The sequence below is a fragment of the Thunnus maccoyii genome, chromosome 7, assembly GCF_910596095.1.
Source record: "Thunnus maccoyii chromosome 7, fThuMac1.1, whole genome shotgun sequence".
NCBI classification, from domain to species: Eukaryota; Metazoa; Chordata; class Actinopteri; order Scombriformes; family Scombridae; genus Thunnus; species Thunnus maccoyii.
In genome coordinates this window covers 34,102,338-34,130,330 of record NC_056539.1, presented here as the reverse complement: position 1 = coordinate 34,130,330, position 27,993 = coordinate 34,102,338, and the positions used below count along the sequence as shown (strand labels likewise).

General features: G+C 37.8%; 1 protein-coding gene across 6 annotated transcripts; it reads left to right on the top strand.

The window, feature by feature from the left end:
- On the top strand, positions 1-27,806 carry LOC121900037 (NACHT, LRR and PYD domains-containing protein 12-like). Of its 6 annotated transcripts, none has more exons than XM_042415931.1 (12): positions 1-95; positions 1,401-1,466; positions 13,008-13,359; positions 14,412-16,221; positions 19,313-19,486; positions 20,338-20,511; positions 20,859-21,032; positions 21,188-21,361; positions 22,002-22,175; positions 23,047-23,220; positions 24,856-25,029; positions 26,074-27,806. In XM_042415931.1, the coding sequence occupies exons 3-12, from the start codon at positions 13,017-13,019 to the stop codon at positions 26,081-26,083; spliced, it is 3,381 nt and encodes a 1,126-aa protein (XP_042271865.1). In that variant the 5' UTR covers positions 1-95; positions 1,401-1,466; positions 13,008-13,016; the 3' UTR covers positions 26,084-27,806. The 6 variants fall into 6 exon arrangements, 4 of the variants coding, with proteins under 4 accessions (XP_042271865.1, XP_042271866.1, XP_042271867.1 ...); XM_042415932.1 differs by lacking the exon at positions 13,008-13,359 and adding an exon at positions 2,348-2,699; XM_042415933.1 differs by lacking the exons at positions 1-95; positions 1,401-1,466 and adding exons at positions 7,186-7,277; positions 8,909-8,974 and having other exon boundaries at positions 13,008-13,287.
- Positions 27,807-27,993: the final 187 nt, after the last annotated feature.

The following is a 27,993-nucleotide window of genomic DNA, read 5'->3' as shown; positions in this document are numbered from 1 at the left end:
TGACAGTGAGACTGAAAGTATGCTATAAGTTATTTCAGACTCGTCAGCGGAAAGTCGACAGAGTAAAAGGAGGAAAACAGGACATGTAAGACAGAGTGAGTATTAAAACCTCATTACTATTATTGTTAAAGTATCTGTCTCAGCGGTCTCCCTGTGGACTGTAGAGAGGAGACGTCTGTTGGAGGCATTTTTGTGTTTGATTCAAAGTACGTTTTCACAATTTTCCACGATACTGAGAGAATGTAAATCTTTCGTTTGACTCGTGAATTAATACAAATTCTATTTTGTGCTTCATGTTTGAGTCAAGAAGCAGATCTGTGTCAACGTGGCAGAGTTTAAAAGATGTTTTAACAGAACTTCCTGTTCTCTCGCTACTGGGTGTGACACTTGGTTAACGGTTTACTGTTACCCTGTTGTGAAATATTACTATACAACAGGGGCTGGACAAAACAGTACCACAGTGTAGAGTTTTCTTCCATGCTCTTAATTAAACAACATTTTACCATATTTGTTGATAACACAATAGATGAGTACACAACTACTATACATGAAGGTCTGGTTATGGCTCGGCAACTATCACAGTTGGTTATGGTTGATGTTCTGACTAGTTAACACTTTTTATCATATATGTCTCAGGTATTGGTGAGACAATGGAATAAAGGTCATAAAGGCCAGTTTGAGTAACAGATCTGAGTTTAAAGGTTTACTAGACACCAAAATACTACAGCACTGCAGTACACTACAATGTACATATAAAAACATGTCAATAAATCACACTGTTGCACTGAGTGACATGTAAACTAGATATTTTCTGATGCAGTTGTTCATATTTTGAACTGATGATTTAACCAGGAGAGTTTCATGCCAATCCAGCCCTAGAAGTGCTCAAACTATGAGTGACGTAACATTGTCGATGGGAAAAATAAATGGGATTTTCACTCCAGGAACCAGTAGCTGGTTAGTTCACACTGCTCTTAAAGAAAGCAAGCAGATCCTAATTTAACAGGTAAAGTTGTTACTCATAAAAATGTCTGTAAATGATAGAGTCAAACTACATGCATGCATCAGACTCTTCAAACAAATTGTGAATTTACAGGAGATAAATGTTCAGTATGTGTGTCATATTCATTCACGGTATTTACACATTTAGAAGTTCAAATCTCTTTGCTCTCACATCTTGTTTTCAGATGTAGATACAAAAAGAATCACAGACCTAATATTTAGAGTGTGTAGATTAGTTGTTTTGTTATTTGTTATTTAAACATTTGTTGTTTGTGAAAATGTACAACATGACCTGAAAGGATGAAGGCCTTAAGGTGGGTTCATCATTAGCAGTTAGAAAGAAAAGGCCCAGTTCTGATACAAACATCTAAACCATGTTTTTTTTTCATCTTTTTCAGACATCATCACAAAATGAGACAGCCGCTTTACAATGACGGACTTAAAATAAGACGGGAATACGTGGAGTAAGTTCAGCTCTGTTTTTGAAAATGTTCACATCTGACATGATCATTTATTTCATGTTTGAGAAACTACTTTCAAAATGTTTGCAGATATTTCTTTTTGTCGTCATTCTGGACAGACAGTAATTTAAACCTGGCTGTCTGTGTGAGCAGGGAAAGAATAGCTTAAGAGTGCAAAACACGTTTTTTGGAAATGTTGCAGTTCAGATTCAGTTATCTGCAAGGTGCCATGATGACAAAGATAGTTTATATGTTTCATTGAGTTTAGAGGAAACTCTTCTTTCTTTCTTCCTTTCTTTCTTTGAATGTGAATGAAAACCATGTGTAGTTATTAAACTGGAGGTAATTTACTCAGTAGTTATGGTTACTTTACTGTACCTGAGGGCAATTTTGAGACACCATTTTTCTCCTACTTTATACTTTTACTCCAGTACATTTCTTAGCTGAATATTGTTCTCTCTACTGCACTTAATGTATCTGACAGCTGGAGTAACTACTGACTTTGCAGATTAGGATTTTACCTACAAATTTGATTATACCATCATTTAAAAAATAGATTTATATAGATGAAAATAATTTACAAAGTAGTCCAAACTATCTCCATACGATCAGCTACACGTTTATGTATCAGCCATAATATATAATTGACATAATGAGTACTTTGACTTTTGAGACTTTAAGTATGCTTGCTGATAATATTTTAAGGTTTTGTATGCAAGATTATTCCTTGTAAGGGAGTATTTTACACTGTTGCTTTGGCATTGGTAAAAGGACCTGAATACTTTCTTCTCACTGGTTTACTGGTTGAAACACAGAATGAGTTTCCTCTGGCAGACAAAAAGAAACACAACTCTTCTCTAATCAGTCTTCTCTGATTTTACCAGAGAGCCAAGATGACGGAGAGTGACCTTCTCAACATTCTGAAAGATTTAAGAGATGATGAATTTAAGGAGTTCAAGTGGTACCTGAAGTATGAAAAGGTGGACGACATCCCGCCCATCAAAGAGAGTAAGCTGTCGGAGGCAGAGAGGTGGGACGTGGTGGATCTGATGGTGCAGAAATATGAATTAGCTGGAGCTGTACAACTGATCAAGAACATCTTAAAGGAGATCAGCAGGAATGATTTGGTGAAGAAGTTGTCAAACATCAGCTCAGGAGCAGAAGGTCAGTCACAGGAAGAGACAAACATGACGTCACATCCAGTCAGCAGATCTGTGAAGAAAAACAGTCCAGACAGTAAGTATTTGGACAGTTAAACATTTTAGTTCTTCAGGCTCTGTGCTTCAGCACATTCAATTTAAAATAAAATAATTGATACTACATTAAAGTCTCAGCTTTAAGGTTTACGTCAACACAGAAAGTACTGTGTGGGAGATATGGACCTTTTAACACATAGTGCCTAGTTTCAGGGGTTCAAAAGTAATGAGTTAGATACACAGGAAGACTAAATGATCATATAACATTGCAGACATGACTACACTAAACAATGCCCATGGTAAATCTGGCGATATCTCCTCCACTGATCAACCGACTTTGGCAGCTCTGAGATATACTAGTACATCCTGAAGGCTGCTTTTGTCGTTGGATTATTGAAATTCTGTGAATCTAACTGTGGAAAAAATGAATGAACTCTTGCCAGGTGGGCAGTGATATAATTCTGACAACTGGTCCTACAAAATAACTGTTATTGGTTACTATAATGGGGATTGGGGTTTGGAGAAGCCTGATTTTCCCAGGTAGATTTCTTCTGGAGATCACCTATTTCTCTGCCATGAATGCACATAACATGTGCTAAAGACTGTAGATAAGGAAAGTGGAGCAGCCGGATGAAAGGAGAGATCATTACACGGAGTGATTGTATTTGAAGTCCAACTAAAACTGAAACTAAAACAAAGTATCCTCTAGAAGTCTAAATAAGTTGGTTTTCACCACTTAACATTTTACTGATTGCTGAATTCAGACACATTCATGCTGTGAGGAAAAGTTCTGACTCAGACACAGAGCAAAACAACAAAAAGTTGGGACTAACACGTCTTCTGTCACTAATACTGATAAAATAAGAAAGGCATGCTTCGAAAATAAGGTCAGTGTGGAGGAGAAATCTGATCACTGATTTCTTGCTTGCAGCTCTGGCCTACAAACTGCAGATGTCAGAGGAGGTTCTGGATGATTTTGATCTGAAGAAGTACAACACATCCGAGGAGGGACAACGGGGACTGATCCCAGCTGTGAGGAAATGCAGAAAGGCTCAGTAAGTCCAGATGTAATCAGTGTTATAAATCAGTGTAGATTAGTTTTGTTCCTCAAATATAAATAATATAAAATTCTTATTATTATTGTTAAAATAGTGTTCTACTTGTTTCTTTCCTCTCTCCCACTCTCCTTACCCACTCAGCATATTACCATACTGCATATATGTTGTGATATTAGTGATTTTTCTTCTCTTTCAGTGCTGCTCAGAGTCAGTCAACACTGGAGGCTAAACTGAAGGCCCTGCAGTGCCACTTCACCTGGGACATCCACCGCAGTGAATACAAACTGTTCCTTCTCAGGGACAAGCTGGAGGACATCGGCAGCGATGAGGAAAACAGCTGGCTGGGTCACATTTACAACCTGCAGGGGTACATTCGCTACCAGCTAGGCTTCACTGAAGATGCCCGGCGTTTCTTCAGCAGGGCCACAGAGGCCTTCCGCCAGATGAGAAATACTGACTCAGATGATGGTCCCTGGTTGGTGGTGAACTATGGGGACCTGGCTTGGCTGCACCACCACCTGGGAGAGGAAGAAGAGAGCCAGACTTACCTGTCAAAGGCTGATGCCCTGCTGAAAGAATACCCATCTCCATCCCAGGACGAGCTCCATCCAGAGATCTATGCTGAAAAAGCCTGGACCCTGATGAACTTTGGCAAAGACAAAAAGCTGCTGGCAGCAGATTACTTCCAGAGAGCCATCAGGATGAAGCCAGATGTGGTGGAGTGGCACACCAGCTGTGTCATAGCATTAGTTAATGCTTCTAAGCACCACAACAAACCACTGGAGGAAGACATCTTTGAGATGATGAAAATTGCCAAAGAACATGATCCAGAGAACTTGTACCTTGCTGCTCTATACCTTGAGGCACGTGCAAAGAAAGGAAGAAAAATTGAAGATGAAGCACGTGAGTTGGCCAAAAGGGTGATGAGAAATCCTGTAAGCAGCTACAGCGGCATAAAACCATTACAAAGGCTGTACAAAATGTTTGTATCTATGGATGAGGCTATTAATTTGGCAGAGGAGGCTCTGGAAAGACATCCAGATGAACGTTATCTGAAGAGGTGTGCTGCAATCTGCTACAAAAAAATTATTTTTTCACAGGACAATCACCTGCAGAAAAGTATGGTAGACAGAGCAATCAGTCTCTATGGGGAAGTTATCTCTCTTTACCCTCATTCTTCACATGAAAGAAAAAAAACTCTTGCAAAAATACGCAAAATCAAATTATGACCAGGCTGAAGCTGAGCAGATTTACCAGGAACTGCTAGAAAGTGATCTGGACCCTGCAGACAGACAAGTGCTTTACAACTGCTATGTCAAATATTTACACTTCATTCGAAAGGAGAGCCACAAGTCAACAGAATATCACATGATGGCAGCAGTGATACCACAACTATTTCCCCATCGTGAGAACAGCATCAGAACTCTGAAGAAGATTAGAGAAAGAAACAGAAACCAAATTTATGCAGAAATAGAAGAGTTTCTGGCTAACCTGGAAGACTAAGAGCTGATAATAAAGAGGAAACATTTACTGCACTTCAACTGAGTAACATCCATGTCTAAATGCAGAAAAATGTAGATATTCATGTCTTGAAAAAATCTGTACTTACTCATCAATCTGTATAAATTCAGATGTGGAAAACTTGTGGAACTTTTTAGATGTTTGAAATCTTTTACTTTTCTTTACACTGACCATTGTTCAAAGGACAGTGCTGTTTTAGATAGAATTTTGATTTAAAATAACATTTTATTGCAGGAAGAGAAACTATCTAATATCCAATTTACATTTTCTAATTGAAGTCCTACAATCTTGAATTTATTTCTCAGTAATTTTGTAAACTTGTCCCCACATATTTTCCCTCATTGTTAACTTTTAGTACCTTTCTTTTTTAACAATATTGTTGATTCTGGTTTACACAGATGAGCGCATGAATGTTGATTTGATTGATTTATTTTGCTCCTGATGATAAGATTTGATTCTCTTCTAAGAGAGCTTTATTGGCTCTGCCTGCACATCTCTTGAAATAATATAAATATTTCTTTTTGTTTTAATCTGTTATCTTTTCTTTATCTGACAAATACAAAGACAAATTGTGCAAATAAACAAACAAACAAAAAAACAGTGTGTCAACATTTGAGTAATGAAGTGAAAACAAAGCAGCATTTCAGTCTAATGTTTGGGTTACTCAGACATCCTAAATGGCTGGTAGTGTTTAGGTAAATACACACAAGCAAAAGTACATCTTGTCTCCAGTTCTGTCATCAGTTGGCAGCCAGTAAACTTGACCTCAACCTGTTTAGATCACAATTTATACTCATGCAAGTGGATAACTCTGAAAAGTGAAGCCAATGCACAAGTGCCTGAAACCTGCATTCTCTCTAGTCTCCAGCAGGGGGCGACTCCACTGGCTCCCAAAAAAAGCCTGATTGTATGGAAGTCTATGAGAAAATGACCCTACTTCTCACTTGATTTATTATCTCAGGAAACACTTTCCTAATGAGTTTATGGTCTCAATCACTAGTTTCAAGTCTTCTTCAACACAGCATGATGTTCATTTTGTAAATGATGGTCCCAGATTCTGTACAATATTAGGTGCTTTGTTGCACACTTCACCAACACTGTTAGTAGGGATGATTATTATATTAACACATTTAGGGAAAAAGAGTTTGTGAGCAATATAGCTAGGGAGGGAGACAGTTCAATTCAATTCAATTTAATTCAATTTTATTTATATAGTGCCAAATCACAACAAAACTCATCTCAGGGCACTTTTCACATAGAGCAGGTCTTGACTGTACTCTTTAATTTACAGAGATCCAACTATTTCCCCCCATGAGCAAACATATGGTGACAGCAGCAAGTAAAAACTCCCCTTTAACGGGAAGAAACCTCAAGCAGAACCTGGCTCTAGGTGGGAAGCCATCTGCCTTGACCTGGAAACGGCCTTTTGATTATTTTTCTCATCCTAATGGTGGAACACCATTATCTAATCACCATCGGCTGTGCTACTATGGTGCGGCCTATATAACATACCAGTGCCAGTGTCTTACTATGATAGTTGATCTTGAACCAGGTCTGAGGGCAGAACGTCATCCAAATAAAAGATAAATGTACATAGAGACAGAGTGAGTGACACTTTTCCTGCTCTCAAGTGGTTCACTTTGTTTTCTGTTGTGGTTTGATTTTAATGTGGAATGGAAATTAATGTCCCAATGAAAAATAATTCATTGAGTTTAATTAAACTCAAAAATCTCAATAATTGTCATTTTAATGTGTTTTATTCAATTATGAATTCAGTTAATTCAGACAACCATTAACACTGTAAACACCTATCTAAAAGGAAAATACACATTATAATGTTTATTGTATTTTACTTTCTTTTATTTAGGCATTTTAAATCTTCCACAGTACTGCAGTACAGAAGATGATGTAGAGGGGAGGAGCAGCTCTGAGGGGAGGAGACACTGACAGTGAGACTGAAAGTATGCTATAAGTCATGTCAGACTCGTTGGCGGAAAGTCGACAGAGTAAAAGGAGGAAAACAGGACACGTAAGGCAGAGTGAGTATTAAAACCTCATTACTATTATTGTTAAAGTATCTGTCTCAGCGGTCTCCCTGTGGACTGTAGAGAGGAGACGTCTGTTGGAGGCATTTTTGTGTTTGATTCGAAGTACGTTTTCACAATTTTCCACGATACTGAGAGAATGTAAATCTTTCGTTTGACTCGTGAATTAATACAAATTCTATTTTGTGCTTCATGTTTGAGTCAAGAAGCAGATCTGTGTCAACGTGGCAGAGTTTAAAAGATGTTTTAAGAGAACTTCCTGTTCTCTCGCTACTGGGTGTGACACTTGGTTAACGGTTTACTTGTGCGGATAATATTACTGTTACTGTTATATCACTCTTAGTGCCACTAGTATTAATGCTACTGTTAGTGGTACTAATATCACTGCAACTGTTGTTATTACTGCCAGTAATATTCTTTCTGCTACTGTTAATATTACTACACAACAGGGGCTGGACAAAACAGTACCACAGTGTAGAGTTTTCGTCCATGCTCTTAATTAAACAACATTTTACCATATTTGTTGATAACACAATAGACGAGTACACAACTACTATACATGAAGGTCTGGTTATGGCTCGGCAACTATCACAGTTGGTTATGGTTGATGTTCTGACTAGTTAACACTTTTTATCATATATGTCTCAGGTATTGGTGAGACAATGGAATAAAGGTCATAAAGGCCAGTTTGAGTAACAGATCTGAGTTTAAAGGTTTACTAGACACCAAAATACTACAGCACTGCAGTACACTACAATGTACATATAAAAACATGTCAATAAATCACACTGTTGCACTGAGTGACATGTAAACTAGATATTTTCTGATGCAGTTGTTCATATTTTGAACTAATGATTTAACCAGGAGAGTATCATGCCAATCCAGAACTAGAAGTGCTCAAAGTATGAGTGACGTAACATTGTCAATGGGAAAAATAAATGGGATTTTCACTCCAGGAACCAGTAGCTGGTTAGTTCACACTGCTCTTAAAGAAAGCAAGCAGATCCTAATTTAACAGGTAAAGTTGTTACTCATAAAAATGTCTATAAATGATAGAGTCAAACTACATGCATGCATCAGACTCTTCAAACAAATTGTGAATTTACAGGAGATAAATGTTCAGTAACATTGTCAATGGGAAAAATAAATGGGATTTTCACTCCAGGAACCAGGGGAGACCAAAATAGCTCCTCTCACTTTGCAACTCTATCTGCTTTTACAGAAAGCAAGCAGATCCTAAGTTAACAGGGGAAGTTGTCTGTAAATGATAGAGTCAAACTACATGCATGCATCAGACTCTTCAAACAAATTGTGAATTTACAGGAGATAAATGTTCAGTATGTGTGTCATATTCATTCACAGTGTTTACACATTTAGAAGTTCAAATCTCTTTACTCTCACATCTGTTTTCAGCTGTAGATACAAAAAGAATCACAGACCTAATATTTAGAGCGTGTAGATTAGTTGTTTTGTTATTTGGTATTTAAACATTTGTTGTTTGTGAAAATGTACAACATGACCTGAAAGGATGAAGGCCTTAAGGTGGGTTCATCATTAGCAGTTAGAAACAAAAGGCCCAGTTCTGATACAGACACCTGAGCTGTTTTTTTTTTCATCTTTTTCAGACATCATCACAAAACGAGACAGCCGCTTTACAATGACGGACTTAAAATAAGACAGGAATACGTGGAGTAAGTTCAGCTCTGTTTTTGAAAATGTTCACATCTGACATGATCATTAATTTCATGTTTGAGAAACTACTTTCAAAATGTTTGCAGATATTTCTTTTTACCACCATTCTGGACAGACAGTAATTTAAACCTGGCTGTCTGTGTGAGCAGGGAAAGAATAGCTTAAGAGTGCAAAACATATTTTTTGGAAATGTTGCAGTTCAGATTCAGTTATCTGCAAGGTGCCATGATGACAAATATGGTTTATATGTTTCATTGAGTTGAGAGGAAACTCTTCTTTCTTTCTTTACCTGAGGGCAATTTTGAGACACCATTTTTCTCCTACTTTATACTTTTACTCCAGTACATTTCTTAGCTGAATATTGTTCTCTCTACTGCACTACATGTATCTGACAGCTGGAGTAACTACTGACTTTGCAGATTAGGATTTTACCTACAAATTTGATTATACCATCATTTAAAAAATAGAATTATATAGATGAAAATAATTTACAAAGTAGTCCAAACTATCTCCATACGATCAGCTACACGTTTATGTATCAGCCATAATATATAATTGACATAATGAGTACTTTGACTTTTGAGACTTTAAGTATGTTTTGCTGATAGTATTTTAAGGTTTTGTATGCAAGATTATTCCTTGTAAGGGAGTATTTTACACTGTTGCTTTGACATTGGTAAAAGGACCTGAATACTTCCTCCTCACTGGTTGAAAGACTTTTTACTGTTAATCATTAATCAGTTATTGACAGCTCACTGCATGGAGACTGTTAGTGTTTGCTTCTGTGGGTGTGTTGTTACTTTTGGCTCTGAACTCTTAAAACCCTGAAAACTTATTGTAAGTATTTTTGCTATAACATCAGATATTTATGATTCAATCAGCAACAATAAAGATTAAAGTTTGGAAAAAACCTTCTCAGGGTGTAACACTCAAATTGCCAGGACTATGTGGGTGTGGTTTGACCAGATTTGATTGACAGGGGCCTGGCAACATGAACAAACAACCCGACAATTGTCATCACAAATACTGCTAAATCCTGATTGGTGCACAGAAGCACATGACCCCATATTCATAGTGTGTATGTTTTTTTTTTTGTTATTTTGTATTGAAATATTAGTTTGTGAAAATGCTGTAAAATTATGATATCACCTTAAACAACAAAGGTCTTTAGGTGGGTTCAGCATTAGCAGTCTTGTAGAGGGGAACCATGTAAAAATCCACATGAATTTACATGTGGCTATCTCAGGGTTAATCAGGTTAATTTGGTTAATCAGGTTACTTTGTCCATGACCAACACAAAACAGTTACATTTCTGCAGGCCTCAAGTCTTTATTATTGTTTTTATTAGACCAAAATAAGTAACTTTTTTATGTACTTAACAAAACATCAGGTTATTGGACAACATTGCAGTACATTTATACTTAGTTTGATACACTGAGTCTTTGAGACAAGACCCTTATTTTCAGGCACTCTTGGTTGACAACTTTCATGCCAGCATTAATGAACCAACCAAAACATGTAAAGACACCAGAGGCCTGTACTACAAAGCACGTTCAACATACCCAGGATATCTTTTCGTTATCTGGCTTCACTGAACCTGACATTGGCTGTCCAGATAACCAGAGCTACGAAGCTGGTTATCGACTAGCTCAGTCAACCTGGGGTTTTTCTATCCAGCTACGAGCGTGTTCATGTGAAAGCGGTGGGATTGTTAATTAAGAGTGACATCATCAGAACCATGAATGAAGTACTTCATATGATATATGATGAAACATTGATACCAAGTACCTGTGGAAAACTTCTGTTTAAGAGACAGCAAAAAGTCATATTCAACCAAGTGAAATGTAAATGATCCTGTAATCATACAACAGAATAAGATGTAGAAACACCAGCAATAATTTCCACATATTAAAAGTAGGCTATGGCTTAAAATACATGCAGGAATTATCATATATGACTTAAGTATAGAGTGAGTGTTTTTTGCTATTTAGTTGGATGATGAAGAAACCATCTGAATATGTCACATGAAAAAAAAAAAATTAAAAGTAATGTCAGATGTTTCTGCTACCGAAGCAAAGAGTGGAAAAGTAGTTAATAACTGATGAGTCTATCTGACCCAAATGTTGAATTTATAATAATGGGAGCCAATTAATAGTGTGTGGATTATTTTTCTGATAAAAGACAATATTTTGTTTTCATTTCCAGTTTTCATCACATAGTTGTCTCATGTTATTCTGAGCTGCAGTGGTGGAATCAGAGTGTAAAATCATCCGCACTGTCAGCTGTCACTCTGGGGAAAAAATAAACTTTATGCCATTAAAATGCAGCTAAAATCATCATTTTGTCATTAGTGTCATAAACGATCCCTCTGTTTGTTAGAAGCTCTGTTTTAAAACTAGAGTGGAAGTAGAAAGTCTGGAACAATAAAATGTTTCCACTGACCTATAGAAATATATATTGCTCTTTTTTACTTGTCACTTTATTGTAAACTCAGGACTTTTGTCCATGTTGGGATCCTGTAGGAACGAAGACTCTTTTATTTCCAGTGATCTGATTGGTCAGTGGTCAGAGTGTTGACAGGTTGTGATCCGATCCTCTGAAGTTAACCTGCTCCGGAGCAGGTTAGCTGTTCAGCATAACTTAACATGGTGATGAACCCTGCTGAGAAGTGAACCAGCGAAATGAATGAAATGAAATCGAAATATTGTCTTTTATCAGAAAAATAATCCACACACTGTTAATTGTCTCCTATTATTATAAATTCAACATTTGGGTCAGATAGACCTCATCAGTTTTTTTATGTGACGTATTCAGATGGTTTTTTCATCAGTCAACTAAATAGCAAAAAAAACCTCTTTTTTCTCTATACCTCTCCCTCTATACCTCAGTCATATATAATAATTCCTACATGTATTTACGCTGTAGCCTACTTTTAATATTTGGAAATTACCGCTATATTATTTCTATATCTTATTCTATTGTATGATTACAGGCTCTATTCATCAGTCCTCAGTACACTTCCTGCTACTACTCTTCCCTACACCAACAATAGAGAAAACACCTGAGAGTTTCTTTCTGTGATGAGCAGAATATAAGAAAGACTTAAAAACACGACTATGTAACACGACATCCCTCTTTAAAATAAAAAGTTGAATTCATGAGAAATAAAAGGCTGCATTGCTCGGTTCAACACTTTCAGGGGTTTTGTCTCATATGGCCAGTAGTTTAAAGAGGCTAATGTTGGTTAATGTTAGCAAACTTAAAATACTGTTGTATAAGTGACATTACTGTTGTATGATTACAGGCTGTCGTTTACATTTCATTTCAATGAACATAACTTTTTGCCGACCCTAAACAGAAGTTTTCTGCAGGTATTTGGTATCTCCGTTTCATCTCATATCATGAAGTACTTCATTCATGGTTCTGATGATGTCGCTGGTAATTAACAACCCCACCCCTTTCGCTTGAACGTGCTTGTAGCTCAATAGGAAAACCCAGAGTTGACTGAGCTGGTTGATAACCAGCTTCATAGTACTGGTTATCTGGATGGCCAATGTTAGGTTCAGTGAAGCCAGATAACAAAAAGATATCCCTGGTATGTTCAACTTGCTTCGTTGTACAGACCTCTGAGTTCACTGAACCACAACAAATAGGTGAGTTGTGAAAGCAGAAGACTAACTGGAACTTGTGGTGAGAATGCTTTGTCAACTATTGTTTAAGATTAGACTTTTATTCTCAAAGTTTAAGCCAGAAAAATGTAAATGTAAATTTTAACATGTACATTTCTATGATAACAACGTACATATATGAAAACTCGATCTAATAGAAAGCTCCAGAACAGCTTCTGAGTAGACTTGTGGCAAGATGTTTTTCATGAAGATCCTCTTGAGTTTCTCTGACACTTTAACGACTGTGGCCAAACTGGGCTTTTTGTCAAATCAGTCAGATACAGTAGAAACACAGAATGAGTTTCTACTGGCAGAGACAAACAGAAACAACTCTTCTCTAATCAGTGTTCTCTGATTTTACCAGAGAGCCAAGATGACAAAGAGTGACCTTCTCAGCATTCTGGATGATTTGATAGACAATGAATTTAAGGACTTCAAGTGGCACCTGAAGCAAGAAAAGGTGGACGACATCCCACCCATCAAAGAGAGTAAGCTGTCGGAGGCAGAGAGGCGGGACGTGGTGGATCTGATGGTGCAGAAATATGAATTTGCTGGAGCTGTGGAAGTGTTCAAGAGCATTTTAAAGAGGATCAACAGGAATGATCTGGTGACGGAGTTGTCAAACATCAGCTCAGGAGCAGAAGGTCAGTCACAGGAAGAGACAAACATCACATCACATCCAGTCAGCAGATCTGTGAAGAGAAACAGTCCAGACAGTAAGTATTTGGACAGTTAAACATTTTAGTTCTTCAGGCTCTGTGCTTCAGCACATTCAATTTAAAATAAAATAATTGATACTACATTAAAGTCTCAGCTTTAATTTGAGTAGGTTTACGTCAATATAAGAAGGGCTGTGTGGGAGATATGGACCTTTTAACACATAGTGCCTAAATTGCAGGGGTTCAAATGGGACAGATACATATGAAGTCAGACTAAATGATCATACAACAATGCAGACATAACCACGCAAACTGATGCCCACGGGAAATCTGGCGATATCTCCTCCACTGATCAACAGACACTGGCAGCTCTGTGATATTCTAGTACATCCTGAAGTCTGGTTTCTTACCATGGGTAATTTTGTGGGTCTAACTGTGGTAAACATGAATAAACTCTTGCCAGGTGGGTAGTGATGTAATTCTGACAGGTGGTCCTACAAAGTAACGGTTATTGGTTACTTGGTACTGTACCTTATTTCCCCAGGTAGATTTCTCCTGGAGAACATCAATTTCTCTGCCATCTATACACAAAACATGTACTTAATTAAAGACTGTAGATAGGGAAAGTGGAGCAGCTGAATGAAAAGAGAGATCATTACACAGAGTGATTCAACCTTTATTTAAAGTCCAACAAAAACAGAAACTAACACAAAGTATCCTCTAGAAGTTTTAACGAGTTGGTTTCTACCACTTAACATCTTACTGTTTGTTAAATTCAGATACATTCACGTTGTGAGGAAAAGTTCTGACTCAAACACACAGAGCAAAACAGAACAAAAAGTCAGGACTAACAAGTCTTCCATATAAAATAAATATATCAGTAAAATAAATAAATATCTATAAAATAAGAAAGGTATGCTTTGAGAATAAGGTCTGATCACTGATTTGTTGCTTGTACACACAGTTTTACAATAACCAGGTTACTACTGTGCATGTTAACACATTTCCTGATTACCCACATAACCTGGTTTCTCTGGATAACCTGCTTATGTAAGAGCATGTAAACACACCGATAGAGATTGAGATCTATATTTTTTCTCTTTCATCAGATGTTCTGCAGAAAGTTTTACATGACCACAAGATCAGTCTGAGGAGGACATGTCAACATGTGACTGAAGGACCTGATGAATCAAGAGGTGAAACCCTCCTCAACAGTATCTACACTGAGCTCTACATCACAGAGGGAAAGAGTGAAGATGTTAACACCCAACATGAGGTGATACAGCTTGAGACAGCTTCCAAGATGAAGACTCTCCATGACACTCCAATCAAATGCCAAGACATCTTTAAAGCCTTACCCAACCAACAGAAACGCATCATCAAAGTTGTTCTGACGAATGGTATCGCTGGCATTGGAAAAACCTTCTCAGTGCGGAAGTTCACTCTGGACTGGGCAGAGGGCACGGAAAACCAAGATGTCAGTCTGGTGATTCTGCTTTCATTCAGGGAGCTGAACTTGATCGAACATGAGCAGTACAGTCTCCTCATGCTGATCCATGATTTCCATCCAACATTACAGAAGGTCACAGCAGAGAAGCTCGATGACTGTAAAGTTTTGTTTATCTTTGACGGGCTGGATGAAAGCAGACTTTCATTAAATTTCAATAACAAGAAGGTTGTGTCTGATGTCACACAAAAGTCATCAGTCAGTGTCCTGTTGACAAACCTCATTGAGGGGAAGCTGCTTCCCTCAGCTCTTGTCTGGATAACGTCCCGACCTGCAGCATCCCATCAGATCCCGCGTACATGTGTTGATAGGATAACAGAGGTACGAGGCTTCACTGACTCCCAGAAGGAGGAGTACTTCAAGAGGAGATTTAGTGATGAAGAGCTGTCCAGCAGAATCATCAAACACATCAAGACAACCAGGAACCTCCACATCATGTGTCACATGCCAGTCTTCTGCTGGATCACTTCTGCAGTTCTAGAGCATATGTTGACTACAGACCAGAGAGGAGAACTGCCCAAGACCTTGACTGACATGTATTCACACTTCCTGCTGGTTCAGACACAGAAGAAGAAGCACAAGTATGATGAAGGACATGAGACGAGTCCAGAGGAGCTGACGGAGGTTGACATGGAATTTCTTCTGAAGCTGGGGAGGCTGGCATTTGAACATCTGAAAAAAGAAAACATCATGTTCTACCAAAAAGACCTGGAGCAGTGTGATCTTGATGTCACAGAAGCCTCAGTGTTGTCAGGAGTTTGTACAAAGATCTTCAAAAAAGAATATGGGATCTACAAGAAACCAGTCTACTGTTTTGTTCATTTGAGCGTTCAGGAGTTTCTGGCTGCAGTCTACATGTACCACTGTTACACCAGCAGGAACACAGAGGTACTGAAGTACTTCTTGAAAGATGATGATGGTGACAGACATGATAACCATTACCCATCTCTGGATGACTTCCTGATGGGAGCTGTGCAGAAATCTCTCAACAGTAAAAATGGCCACCTGGACCTGTTTGTTCGCTTCCTCCATGGCCTCTCTCAGGAGTCCAACCAGAGTCTCTTAGGAGACCTACTGGGTCAGACAGAGAACAGTCCAGAAATCATCCAGAGAATCACAGAAAACCTGAAGAAGATCAGTACTTATGATTATACCTCTCCTGACAGAAGCATCAACATCTTCCACTGTCTGATGGAGATGAATGACCGTTCAGTGCATCAGGAGATCGAAGAGTTCCTTAAGTCAGAGAACAGATCAGAGAAGAAACTCTATGATATCCATTGCTCAGCTCTGTCCTACATGCTGCAGATATCGGAAAAACTTCTGGATGACTTTGACTTGAAGAAGTACAATGCATCAGAGGAGGGACGACGGAGACTGATCCCAGCTGTGAGGAACTGCAGAAAGGCTCAGTAAGTCCAGATGTGATTAGTATTATAAATCAATGTAGATTATTGGTTTTGTTCTTCAAATATAAATAATATAAAATTCTTCTTATTATTGTTAAAATAGTGCTCTATTTGTTTATAGCCAAAATACTATGTCAGTTAAATTTAGTCTCAGATGTTCTTGAGCTGTTTCAAATGATGTGAGTGCAAATAATGTTGATTTTTCAGTTGTGTCACAATCTGCTCCTCAGTCCCTCTCTGCAGCCACACACTCCCATCCCCATTCTTCTTCCTGGCCATGTTTGTTCTTCCTACTCCCCAGACCTCCCATTCTCCACCAGATACCCTCAGACTTTTCCACAGACCTTTCTATCACTGCAACTACCTCATTCCTCTCCCCTGTGCTTCCTTGCCCATCTCCCCTTCTCTGTGTCCCTGCATAAAACAGACTCCAGGATGAGAAACCACAGTCTTGTTCATCAACTGAAAAGAACTGAACCTTTTCTATAGAGCAACAGAAGTCAGGCCCTGCATTTTTTCCTCTGTTCTGAAGTCCTGAAGTCAGATGAAGCATTGAGTCCTTTGTGCTATACAAATAAACGTGCATTGCCTTGCCTTTCCTTGTCTTTTTATGTGGAGTGTACATACAAGACTATGAGGCAGTAAACTTCTTTCATATATTTATGTGTAATGAGAGATTATTTTCTGTTTATGAAATCTGTTTATGTTATTTTCTGTTTATGAAATCTGTTCAGCAAGTAAACAGAACTGTCTTTTTTATTACCGGCCATCCAGATAACTAGTACTATGAAGCTGGTTATTAACTTGCTCAGTCAACTCTGGGTTTTCCTATCCAGCTACGAGCATGTTCATGTGAAAGAGGCAGGGTTGTTAATTACCAGTTTCATCATCAGAACCATGAATGATGTACTTCATAATATGAGATGAAACGGAGATACCAAATATCTGCAGAGAACTTCTGTTTTAGGTTCAGCAAAAAGTTATATTCAACGAAACGTAAACAACAGCCTGTAATCATGCAACAGTAATGTCACTTATACAACAATATTTAAGGTTTGCTAACATTAACCAACATTAGCCTCTTTAAACTTCTGGCCATATGAGACAAAACCCCATAATGTGTTGAACCAAGCAATGCAGCTTTTTATTTCTCATGAATTCAACTTTTTATTTTAAAGAGGGATGTCATGTCACATAGTTGTGCTTTTACGTCTTTCTTGTATTCTGTTCATCACAGAAAGAAACTCTCAGGTGTTTTCTCTCTTGTTGGTGTAGAGAAGAGTAGTAGCAGGAAATGCACCGAGGACTGATGAATATATAAGAGCAGAATGGTAGAATTCAGACTGTTTAAAGAGATCTTATACACGTTAAAGGTCAATGTTATATTTTTAATGCTGATACCCTTATAACATTTTTCTGATGACATCATGTTGAACATACTTTAACCTTATTGATTTGTTAATTGTGTTTGTGTGCTGAATCAGTTTTTGAGATTCTAAGAAAAGAAAGTTGACAAAAGTCATGCAGTCATCTGTCATGCACATCTATATATTTATCTACATTAATATTTAATTATGTGCAGGTCTAATATTGTCAAGCCATTTGTTTCATTTGTGCTTGTCAACAGTCACTAAATTTTCCTGCTTATGGATGTGAACCTGACAGCAGCAGGTAGCAAAGAGAGTTTACCTTTCTCATCGGTAACTGTTCACTGAGTTGAACTGAGTAAAAATATCCTGGAGTCAAATTGAAAACAGTGGACAGTGAGAATGGTTTTTTAATCAAGATGTTCTCATGCTAACTTTGTGGAGACAGACATGGGATCGGACCACATAGACAGACTGTGCACAATATGGAAGCATCAATATAACTCAATTTTCTCTCCCTTCATTTGTAAAATTAAAGCAAAACAAAGATTAAAAGTCTGCAGATATAAGAGAAAGTGAAGAGAATTATTGTTTCATTCAAGCACAGTGAGATATGATTAGATGAACTAGGAGTGCTCCAGTAGCCTACTGGTTAAGATGCATGCCATATAACCGCAATATCCACACTTCAATTGTGGTGGAGCTTTATGAAAAAGAGGTAGTGGTGTGCTCAAGGACTGTCTTGATCATATAAAACTCAAGAAAAACGCAAGTGCTCTTAAAGATAAGGGTCATCAAGTTGAGAGAAAAAACAAACTTAAGGCACTCATGTGTGGAGCAGGAATGAAAAACTCTAAGATTAAGTTGAAAAGCCTTTATTCAACATGCCTACTTACAATAACAAAAGACCAGTTTCGACCATTAAGGTCTTCATATTGTACAAGGGTGAACAAACAACAAGCACACATCTTATAAACTTGGCAGGGGGTGTCACTCCATCCTGATTATTGAGTAAATGCAGGTGGGTGACAGCAATTGGATCACAATGAGAAGCCATGTTTAAGATGGCACGCCTCTTCATGCACTCAAAAAGTACCCTGCACAAAAGGCAGAAATAAATGACCAAAACAACATTAAGATTATATACATCAAATCGATACATTTCATCGTGGTGGAGCTTTGTTGCATGGCATTACCTGTCTCTCTTCTTGATTGCTGTTATCTCTCAATTGTTGCTCCTTCTCATCAAAAGTAGTCAGCTGAAGTGGTTTGGGCACCTAGTTAGGATGCCTCCTAGACACCTCCCCCTGGAGGTGTTCCAGGCATGTCCAACTGGTAGGAGACCCCAGTGTAGACCCAGAAACTGCTGGAGGGATTATATACATCTCCTGGCCTAAGAATGCCTTGAGATCCCCCAGGAGGAGTTGGAGGGTGTTGCCAGGGAGAAGGATGTCTGGGTTTCCTTACTCAGTCTGATGCCATTGTGACCCAGTCCCGGATAACGGCAGCAGAGGATGGATGGATGGATGTTGCTTCCCGTTAAAGGAATAAAATGCCCCAGTAAAAAAAAATTTAGAAAAGAGAAAAGATTAGCTGAACCACTGATCTAAAGAGCAAATGTTGGTCAAAATAGGGAATGTCAAACAGTTTTGTCATCAAATGCATGAAATAAATATAAAGTGTCCTCTTTCATGATAACATATGTTGTAATATATGTGTCATGACAGACTCTCTGACTGTGGACTCTCAGAGACTCACTGTGAAGTTGTGGCCTCAGCCCTGAAGTCCAACCCCTCCCATCTGAGAGAGCTAGATCTGAGTGACAACGAGCTGCAGGATTCAGCAGTGGAGATTCTGTGTGCTGGACTGGAGAGTCCAAACTGTAGACTGGAGACTCTAAGGTCAGTTCACTGGCTGTAGCTTTGGTAGTTGTTTTCTATATATTCAATTCAAATCCTTCACTGAAGTTTCAATTACTTTTGTGATTTGCCTGAGCACAAATCTATAGAATTTAATTTTTTTTCAAGAATTCAGAATCCATTTTTTTTCTGCGTAAAAGTGACTTCCAAAGTTAAAACTAATATGAAACCTCAGCAGTCTGAGTTATACATATAAAAAAGTGTCTTTGTGTTGCTTCAGTGTTTCCTTGCTGCGCAGCAGTGGAAGGATCGTAACTCAAAAAGGGAATTTTATACTAAATAGTCTGTAACTTTGAGTTAGACAAATCAAACGGATGTCTACCAGACTGCCAAAGCCTAATATTAGCTTCAGCTGAACTTATGAACTAATTTTCTACAGTGTAGCTGTGTTATGAAGAGACCACTTCAGTCAATATGGATAGAAGGAATGATTACTGCCAACAATAACATGTTTTAATTACACATACTTACTAAACTACCAAATACAGGAAGAAGGAGGTCATGCAATAAATGATGAACAGATTTTAAGTTCAATGTCTCTGATTTCATACTGATCCTCTAATTACATACTTGACTTTGAGTTCAGCAGCATTTTATGAATCAGTGTTGACATTAATATGTGTCTGATGTTGATCTGATGTCGTGGTGACATTTGGATGATGTCTGTAGAATGCTGACATGATGATCCACAATAACACAATGATAAAGTCACTCTGCTCACTTTAGTGAAAAGTTTATTGATGAGGACATAGTAATGTTGAACTACATATTTAAAACATGAACACACTGGATTATAAATGGATATTTATCTGTATCATTTGTATTTTATTCAGATTGTGTCGCTGCAGTTTGTCAGAGACCAGCTGTGATTTTCTGGCCTCAGCTCTGGTGTCCAACCCCTCCCATCTGAGAGAGCTGGATCTGAGAGAAAATGAGCTGCAGTATTCAGAAATGGACCGGATGTGTGATTTCCTGAAGAATCCACAATGTAGACTGGAGACTCTGGGGTCAGTTCACTGACTGTCTGTTACTACTGTCAATCTTAATGTTTAACAATTGAACCTAATTTATGTACATACATAACTTACATCCATAAAGTTAATTTTAATTTTTACATATTCATTTTTTTTACTGAACAGAGTTTAGGTATAAGAGATGACCGATTCTTAAAGAAATTGTAGGAAATGTCTACTGTTAGACATAATAGCAATAATAATAATATCATATTCCTGTGAAGCAAAGGAAGGACCTTATGATGAAGGACATGGTAAAGTGGAACTACACATTTAAAACCTGAACACATCTGATTGGATTAAAAATGGATCTTAATCTACATCACTTGTTCTTTATTCAGATTGAGGGACTGCAGTTTGTCAGAGATCAACTGTTCTTCTCTGGTCTCTGCTCTTAAGTCCAACCCCTCCCATCTGAGACAGCTGAATCTGAGTCTCAACAACCTGCAGAATTCAGTAGTGAAGCTGCTGTGTGATTTTCTGGAGAGTCCACACTGTAGACTGGAGACTCTGAGGTCAGTTCACTGACTGTCTGTTACTATTGTTGATCTGAATGTTTAACGACTGAACCTAATTTATGTACATACATAACTTACATCCATGAATGTTAACCATTTTAATCTACATCCATTTTAACCATTTTAATCTACATCATTTATTTTTTGTTCAGATTGTGGTGCTGCAGTTTGTCAGAGAGCAGCTGTGTTTCCCTGGCCTTAGCTCTGAAATCCAACCCCTCCCATCTGAGAAAGCTGGATCTGAGTGACAATGAGCTTCAGGCTTCAGGAGTAAAACTGCTGTGTGGATTTCTGGAGAATCCACACTGTAAACTTGAGACTCTAATGTCAGTTCACTGAGTGTCTGTTACTATTGTTGGTCTTAATGTTTAACATTTGAACCTAATTTATGTACATACATAACTTTCATCCATGAAGTTAATTCACTTTTTTCCATATTAAATTGTTTTTACTGTAGAAAGTTTAGTCTGTAGTTATAAAGTATTACTGATTCCTAAAGAAACAGTAGAAAGTGTCGACTGTTAGTTGTTAAAGTAATTTATGTTTATAATTTTTAGTAGTCACATCTGTATATAGAAGATCCTCTCAACTAATATCTGTTTTTAATTAATCAAGTTTACTTGCAGAAGGAGAAATATTTCTTTATTATATTCTTCAACATGTTTTACTGAATGTCTGATTATTGATCCTTCAGAACACACACACAGAGGGACACAGAGAGATCAATGCAGGTGTTTAAAGTATGAATATAATATTTCTACAGTATCCATGTTGACATGAATGTATCTGAATGTTGTGGTGACATTATGATGATTCACAATAACACAATGATAAAGTCACTCTGCTCATTTTAATGAAAAGTTCATTGATTAGGACATAGTAATGTTTTACTACCAATTTACAACCAGAACACATCTGATTGGATTATAAATGGATATTTATCTATATCATTTAATCTTTATTCAGATTGATTGGCTGCAGTTTAACAGAGAGCAGCTGTTCATCTCTGGCCTCTGCTTTGAAGTCCAACCCCTCCCATCTGAGAATGCTGGATGTGGCTCACAATGAGCTGAAGGATTCAGGACTGAAGCTGCTGTGTGATTTCCTTGAGAGTCCACACTGTAGACTGGAGACTCTTGGGTCAGAAAACATTTTTTATTTCTGTGCTGAGATTAATATGATGTGTAAGTTGTGGTGACACTAAACTGCAGACATAAAGCTAACATTATGCTGATCAACACTGAGTATCTTGGTACAGTCTATTTTCTTCCTCAGTGGTTTAGTCCATTGACTTTGTCAGAGCAATTCAAGCTGCACATTTAAAAACTTAATATGACAACAAAAATTCTACACTGGATAATTCACTCTGAACCTCTGAAACTCTTGATTTTTACATGAAATTTCACCTTCACTTTAAATTTCATTCTTTAAAGTTAAACCAAAAACTCTGATATCCAGTATTTACTTGTAACAACACTTTTAAGACTTTTATGAAGCTGTGCAGTGTCTATACTGATAGAAATATTTAAACACAAGATGCCAGATTTTTTTATGGTGACATCATTCCATTAAATTTAAATATTGTAGATATATTGAAGATCCATTTGCTTCTATTTTCCAAAAATCCATCCTGACATATTTGGAATCTTTAATAACATTGGGATCTTAAGTAGAATCTGAAATATATTTCTGAATATTTTTTACTTGTATTCAACTGAAACAACATGAGTTTGTATAGATGGAGTCTCTGGTGGAGCTGCAGAGTTTAAGAGGTGAAGTCACTACATCTTTATTGCAGTAGTAGTATGTTGTCAATACTAACGAGGGCTCTTTTTCACTGTTTGTATTTAACAGTTTTAACCTGCCTTTGTTGGGTTCAGCTGTTTGGAGATTCCATTTTCTAAACTTATCCATTCTAAATTTTCTTGATCTCTGAACAGATTATGACACATTGAAATATTTCAAGCAGGAACTTTGTCCTCTAAAGTGACAGCATATATTCTTTATTCAGAGTGAGGAACTGCAGAATGTCAGAGATCAGCTGTGGTTCTCTGGCCTCAGCTCTGATGTCCAACCCCTCCCATCTGAGAAAGCTGGATCTGTGTTGGAACAATCTGCAGGATTCCGGAGTGAAGCAGCTGTGTGATTTCCTGGAGAGACCACACTGTAGACTGGAGCTTCTTGGGTCAGTCATTATTTTTTACCTCTGTGCTGAGATCAATATGATATGACAGTTGTGGTGACACTAAACTGCGGACATAAAGCTGATATTATGCTGATCCACACTGAGGGGTGAATTCACAAAGAATGGATTGCGGCCGCTGATAGCACCATGAGCTGCGCATCATTTGCAACCACTATCTTTCCCATCTTAAGGTCTGATTCACAAAAGATATTGCGCTAATGATATGACACATGCAAACACACTCAAAAAGGGTTGCAGATGAGTGCACTTTGTCCTTGTTTTGTCTCTGATTGAGTGAATGGAGCAATTTCCAGTGTTTCAGGCTTTCCCCACATTTCAGCACACAGATTGGTCAATAATGAAAACAGCAGAGAGCACAAAAGCCTCAAATTGTGTGTCTTCAATTAGAAGAGGTGTGCACACACAGAGCTCTCCACAATCACAAACCAATGTCATGTATTTTGCTTCTTATACTTCTCTGATATTTTGCATATATAACATAATCTACTGAAATGTCAAATGTCAAAATACAGCCATTAATGTGACTCAGGCAGGTCTTAAACATGTTAGATTAATGTTTGAATCTTACAGTAACTTTCAGGTGTCACTGAATGTGTCCGGGATTTTGCAGAAACATCAGGGCTGATGTCCTGTTTGTTCCCCACAGCTGGCTGTGTGTCACAGCTGACTGCAGCATCACACAACAGCTGAAACAATATGTGCATCTTCAAATTGAGAAAAAGGCTCTGCACATTTACACATGTAGCATAGCAGTGGCAACTTCATTAACACCAGATCAGTCAGGATCTGACGGTTATTAATGTTCTGTGTTCTGCTACACATCTACACAAATCAGCTGTTACACACAGATTCCAGGTGTATATGGTGGAATTGTTTGTAATAGGCAGCCCTTATGGATGTATACTAGGGCTGTAGTCAACAAAAGAAAATTAGTTAGTCTGTCCCTCCCGCCGCAGGAAATAATGGATTACTAAAATCTTACACTGGATAATTAAGACTTCTTAAATTCTGTTTTTTGTCTTTTATATTTGACAGTTTTTAACCTGCACCCAGTTGAGTTCAGGTGTTGAGATTTCCACCTTCTGAAGTTTAGGGCTGGACAAAAAATTGTTTTGCACATGTAGGCCTGAAAAATAAAGGTGTCATATTTTAGTCTTTTTGCATTTTTACTTGTGTTTGCCCAGCATGAGTCTGTATAGATGGAATCACTGGTGGAGCATTAAAGTCACTACGTCTTTATTGAAGTAGCAGCATATTGTCATTAATATTAATAAGAGCTCTTTTTCACTGTTTGTATTTGACAGTTTATAACCTGCATCCTTTTGGGTTCAGCTGTTTGGAGTTTCCATTTTCTAAACTTCTACATGCTAAACCCTCTTCAGCTCTGAAAAGATTATAAAACATTCAGTGATTTCAAGCAGAAACTCTGTCTTCTAAAGTGTAATTATTTATTATATATATAGAGATATATATTTTATATTATATATAAAGTCACTCTGCTCACTTTAGTGAAAAGTTTATTAATGAGGACAGTAATGTTGAACTACCTATTTAAAACATGAACACACTGGATTATAAATGGATATTTATCTGTATAATTTGTATTTTATTCAGATTGTGGCGCTGCAGTTTGTCAGAGATCAGCTGTGCTTCTCTGGTCTCAGCTCTGATGTCCAACCCCTCCCATCTGAGAGAGCTGGATCTGCATGACAACAATCTTCAGGATTCAGATGTGAAGCTGCTGTGGGATCTTAAAGAGAGTCCACAATATAGACTGGAAACTCTAAGGTCAGTAGAGAGATGGAGTCAGTCCATGCTGGTTTCAGCAGTATTGTATTAAACACAGTTAGTATCAAAGCAAAGATCCAGTATTTCCTGGTGAACCTTCAACCTTCTCAGTGGCTGCTTTCCTCAGTGAAGCTGTGAGAGGAGAATGGTTACAGCTTCAGGATTGGACAGAAAGACAGAGAGAGAGAGAACAGTCAGCCAATCAGATCAGCTGAAAGCTTGTCTTGTGATCATGTGTTTGAGTTGTTGTGAAGACAGCTGCTGTTGTTGTGTTCATGTCTGCAGGAAATAAAGCTGGATTACAGCTGACAGCCTTACAAGATGTATAGAGACAGTGGTCCTCATCATCAAACTGTTGTATGATAAAATCTGATCTGAAAGTGTTTGTTCTCTCATTTCAACACTAAAGAATTGATTGGTTCATCTTTGTCAGAGCTATAAGATTAGTCTGACTGAAGCCTGCAAATCACTGGCTCTAATTTCACAGAAGCATCATTACGTCCTAGTAACCATGTGGTCTTTATACAGACCAGAACCTCTGCTGAAGTCCAGGAATTGCAGCAGGTGTTTATCTGAGAGCTCTGACTGATTGTCATATGATGATTTAACAGCAGGAAAGATCTTCAAATCCTACAGAGACTCTGTAGCTTTTAAACTTTTCACATCACAGTTCACATGTAACAGTAAATCCATCAGTAAACTGATGAGTGAATGTCTCTGTTTCTGCAGTAATGATGTGTTCATGACTCTCAGCAGTTTACTTTTTCTGTGTACTTAAGTGAAATCTGCAGAGTAAACAGACTTGATACCAAAAGTCTGTGCAGGTCTGTGAAATTGGAGGTTAGTGTGTTCACTCAAACACGTTAAAATGAGAGCTGAAAGGAAGCAGGCTACGCTGCACAGCTGTTCCACTTCTGATCTGAACAGGACCGAAGTCCTTGCTGCTCTTTATACCGGATGTGCTGCATCACTGACCGACAGCTGATTAAGTGAGTCTCACTAAATACTATTTATGACGTCTGTTGTTTCTTCTTCTCTCATCAGCTGGAGTTGATTATCTCTGTAAGAGTGTGAGTGAACATCCAGGAGTGTATGTTGAGTGAGGATCAGCTGTATCCTGATGATCCATCTGGACCGGAGTCTGGATCTGGATTTTTTCATCTTCACTTAAATCTCTTAACTGACTGCAAACTGAACAGTTATATCTAGATTTTGTTGAAGTCAGCATTTTACAGATTTGTTATACATGAGCTTTTTGATGCAGATAAGATAAAAAAAAAACAGGTGTTATAAGTCAGACTCTGACCCTGGGCCCATATTTATCAAGCGTCTCAGAGGATTGAGAGAGATTTAACTGAGATTTAACCAAAGACTAAAACTAATTTATGAAGCAGAAGAGAATTTACTCTGACTGTCAGCAGGAGAAGGATTACTCTTGGGAGAGGGGGAGACATTGCTGTTTTACCAGAGTCAGAGCAGCAAAGTAGAAATAATGATGAGGTGTTGTAATTTTCTCACAGTCTCAGCTAGAAATATTAAACAGTGTTAATTGGTACATTTTTTGCATAGGCAACTATGATGCCAGAATTCAGATGATCATTGTACATACACATGTTGCAAACCCTCTCCATGAAGAACACGTCTTTCACTGTCCAGTTCCTCTTTCAGCTTCTCCCCAAGTTAACTGTTGTTCTCGACATGAAGATAAGTACACCTTAACAATAGAAACATATATTTTTCAGGTGCATCTTCTTCTCTCTAATATCAGACTTTGTTGTTATTTGAAGTAGCCTAAATAAAAAATAACCCTATAAAATATTTGAGCTGCTGTTTTGAAGTTGAGATATCCTTCATTATGGAGCTGTTATGATTATTTTCAAATAAAAGTTTTAGTGGGCTGTAACTGAGGACCCTGATCATGCTCATTATCTTTGCAATGGGCATTAAGCCAGATCGAAGTTTGATTCATGACTTCCATCATTGTCGGATCGTCACTGTTGCACAGCTGCATTTTCCCTGTTACGATAAAGTGTAGCATTGTGAGGACATTCTGCTCCTAAATATTGGCAGAGATAGGATCTCTCTTGGTAATCATTTACCAAGTTTGGAAAGTTGATAAAAGGATTTTCCTCCCAGAAGTAGGACCAGAGATGCATCACTCCAATCATTTTTGGCCAGTTAGGAGTGCCTTCCTGCCCTGAGATGCTTGATAAATGTGGGCCCAGATGTTACAGATTTGCTGTCCACAAATTTCATCAGGTTAAATTCTGAAATAATTTATCATTGGTTCAGAAAACGTGTATGTAGAGGTCATATTATATCTTGGTTCTATTGATAACAACATCAAGCCTGTGATGAAAAACTTTGTATTTTTCTTTTTCTTCATGGATCCAAATTACATTTCAGAGTTGCTCTGTGTTTAAATATTAAAGGTATCTAGCTTTAATATGCAGGTAAGCCAACCAGGTAGCTTTAACAATAACTATATAATTTAAACTTGTAGGTGAGATCATGTGATTCAGCTCTGTGATCCAGCCATATCCAATCACATCCTTTTCATCTTTTTTTCTACATTAGTGTAGCATCATGCATGTATTGTACAACACTGCACACAGCAATAATTATACAAACAGACTGTGAGCACAACTTCATTAAAGACATGAAATTTATTTTCTCCACTGTCCAACTCATATCTCCTCCATCAGCAAGTTTAAAACTAATGACTAATGACTAAACCAATGAATCATTAAATAAATAAAACTATGATTTGCATGAATGCAGCTTGTTTTTCTATAACTTCACACTGAGTGATAGGAAATGAATTAGTGCTGATTATCAGCACATATGAATATGGGCCCAGGTCTTTGCTGTCAGGGCTCTGGATCAACCTCTTTGAGGAGCTCAGTCTGATAAGTCATTATCTTCCTTTAAATCACGTCTTAAACTCATTTCTATCCACTGATA

Coding starts and splice junctions, on each gene's coding strand:
- LOC121900037 (XM_042415931.1), top strand. CDS start 13,017: ATGACAAAGAGTGACCTTCTCAGCATTCTGGATGATTTGATAGACAAT. Junction 19,487..20,337: donor TGTAGACTGGAGACTCTAAG/GTCAGTTCACTG, acceptor TATTTTATTCAG/ATTGTGTCGCTGCAGTTTGT. Junction 20,512..20,858: donor TGTAGACTGGAGACTCTGGG/GTCAGTTCACTG, acceptor TTCTTTATTCAG/ATTGAGGGACTGCAGTTTGT.